This window comes from Gavialis gangeticus, unplaced genomic scaffold, assembly GCF_001723915.1.
Source record: "Gavialis gangeticus isolate Ggan-Ray unplaced genomic scaffold, GavGan_comp1, whole genome shotgun sequence".
NCBI classification, from domain to species: Eukaryota; Metazoa; Chordata; order Crocodylia; family Gavialidae; genus Gavialis; species Gavialis gangeticus.
In genome coordinates this window covers 8268383-8270883 of record NW_017729034.1, presented here as the reverse complement: position 1 = coordinate 8270883, position 2501 = coordinate 8268383, and the positions used below count along the sequence as shown (strand labels likewise).

The following is a 2501-nucleotide window of genomic DNA, read 5'->3' as shown; positions in this document are numbered from 1 at the left end:
GACCAGATCTGCACACAGCATTCCAAACGGGATCTCACCCCTTTGGGTAATCTCACCATGGCATTAGTGATTCACCATTGCCCTAGAACAGGAAGTTATCCTTTCTTGGAGGGGTTTGCCAGAGCTTCTGGACTGCCCTCAGTGCAGATACAGCTCCACTTTTTCCCTCTCTATTCAGCTTTTGAACAAATTTGTACAAGAACCCATTGATTAATAATCTGATAAGCACTACCTGAGAATACTAGTCCATGGCTAGTCCAATAGCTCCAAAGCACTTGTCCTCCAAAGCCTCTGGTTGGGAGAATGTTTCTTTATAGCAGCTAGGCAATAGGACTTTAAAAGGAACCTGGTCATTATTTTATGTCATCCAATGGAAATTAAGAAGGACATGAGCTTGAGCACTTACTAGAAGTTTACACTAAAAGACCGAGCCATGTCAATTCTATTTCTCTGGGAAACGTGAAGCGTTTGCACCAAATCTTGCAACAATTTCTGGTATACCAGAAATTAAGGAACAAGGGGCAAGCCCACTGTCCAAGAATAACATGGTTCAGACAGCTGCAAGGCTGCCACAGGATTTTGCATGCAGTGCCTGCCTCCTCTAGAGGTGGGGGAAGGTTGTCCCACCCCTAGATCTCCATCCAACTCCAAGTAAAGCTGAGGTAGTAGAGAAGGGGGAGTCCCTTTGGATGTGGGCACCTCCCCATCTTCAAAACTACAGTCATAATAAGAGGTTTCCCTCTTTTGCCCTTTTGGTAGATTGTGGATTTGGTGCCATGGAATCTATCATGGAACCCCTGACCGAGAACCAAATGTGGAAGTGTGCCACTTGTTGGCAGCTGAGTCTCTTGTTTGCCTCCCTTCTCCTGGTAGGAATTCCTTTCTTCCCTCTCACAGCCTAGGATTGCTAACATCCCCAGGAAGGGGTAGCCTTTGAGTTCTAGTTGTCAAGTCTATCAGTGACAGCAGGCCAGGCCTTTAATTGCTTTTTATTCATTCAATTTGTCATCCTTCCCAGTAAAGACTCAGAGCAGCTCACAATAAGAGGAGAAAAAATCCTGATAGGACAGGAGAGCAACAAAAAGAAAAAAAACCTTTTAAAAAGGTTATTAGAATATCTACTGAAAAAGAAAGAAAGGGGAACAAAAAATGAAAGATTCCTCCCTCACCAAATCATCTCAATCTAGCTTTGTTTGCTAAATGCATGCACATATAGGAAGGTCTTACTGTAGGCTTAGGCTAGCAGATAGAAGATTTGGAGAACACCATATCATACCACTTACCGCCAGTAGCATTGCCCTATTTGACTTAATGACTCCAACGATACCAAGAACAGCCAGATTGAAGAGAGCAAAGCCAACAAATATGCCAATCCAGGCGGCGCCATAGATGTCATCATTGTTTGTGGCTTCCAACAGAGGGTACAGAGTCTGCTGATCTGACACAAAGAAGATGCACTCTGCTGTCAGTGCAATGCCACACAACTGAGAACCAGAAATCAGAATCCCATTAGTTCAGGCCAGACCAGCTCAAAGCCATACCACAACCACTTTCAAGGAGAGCTCTTTTCAATCCCTGCCTCTTACAAGCGCAGGTTTTATCATACTGAACGTAGAGACAGCAAGCAGGTCTGCATTATACCAGCTGCATGTCTACCAGCATAGCCCCAAGGAAGCTCAGCTTCCTCCTCCCCCTCTGCTCCCACAGTCATTCAACTTGGTATACTGGAAGCTCTGAAGTCATCCCCAGGGACTACTTGCAAGCACCTTAGAGACCCAGTCTTGAGGGGACATTCTCCCCTTGCAGTGACCTTACCAGCAAACTGCCAGGTTTCGAACATGTGCATGGGAACAGATGTGTATGGCTTGCTTAGGGCTATCCCAGCTGGAATCTACTACAGCTGCAATGGAAACATGCCATAAGTGCTCTCCTATCCCAGACCCCTGTTCCCACAAGTCTTTGGACCCTGAGTGTGCATTTTGGATTGGAACACTTATACTGATGATTTAAAAAAAAGGGAAGGCATCTGTCTGCAAAGCAAAGGGATCAGGCTTAAACAGAATCCATGTTTAAGCCTATTCTTCTAGACAAGGTACTTGAGCCTTTGCTTCTTCCTCAGGTCATATTACCCTCTCTTCTATGTCATACCCATCTGAAACCATTTGCTTACATGGTCTGTTCAGGTTTCTCTCATGTAGTGTTATATTTAGCCTTCTTACATTACAAGGTTCATATAAAGAGTGAGGCCATTGCTGGGATTTGCCTTGTAAGAAGAACTGCTCTGGAGTGCCCTTATACAAGATCACTGTCCCTTACAGCCCTGAGCCACTTACCCCAATAATCACATTGCCTAGAACTAGCAGACCTTGAAAACAGCGCACACCATTATCGCCTTTTGCCATCTTCAACACTTCATGCAACCTGGAGGGGGGGGAAAATAATAGCAATCAGAACAAGTCCAACAGGTTTAGACTAGAAAACAAAATTATCCTGGGGTGGGG

At 44.9% G+C, this 2501-nt stretch overlaps 1 protein-coding gene across 1 annotated transcript in view; it reads right to left on the bottom strand.

Annotated features, from left to right (window-relative positions):
- The window catches only part of UPK1B (uroplakin 1B), a 20380-nt gene that overhangs the window by 11040 nt on the left and 6839 nt on the right, over window positions 1-2501 (bottom strand). Inside the window, exons 2-3 of the mRNA XM_019527613.1 lie at window positions 2334-2421; window positions 1284-1484 (exon numbers count right to left, since the gene is read on the bottom strand). Coding sequence (XP_019383158.1) covers window positions 1284-1484; window positions 2334-2402 — 270 coding nt within the window. The 5' untranslated portion in view covers window positions 2403-2421. The remainder of the gene's footprint in view (window positions 1-1283; window positions 1485-2333; window positions 2422-2501) is intronic.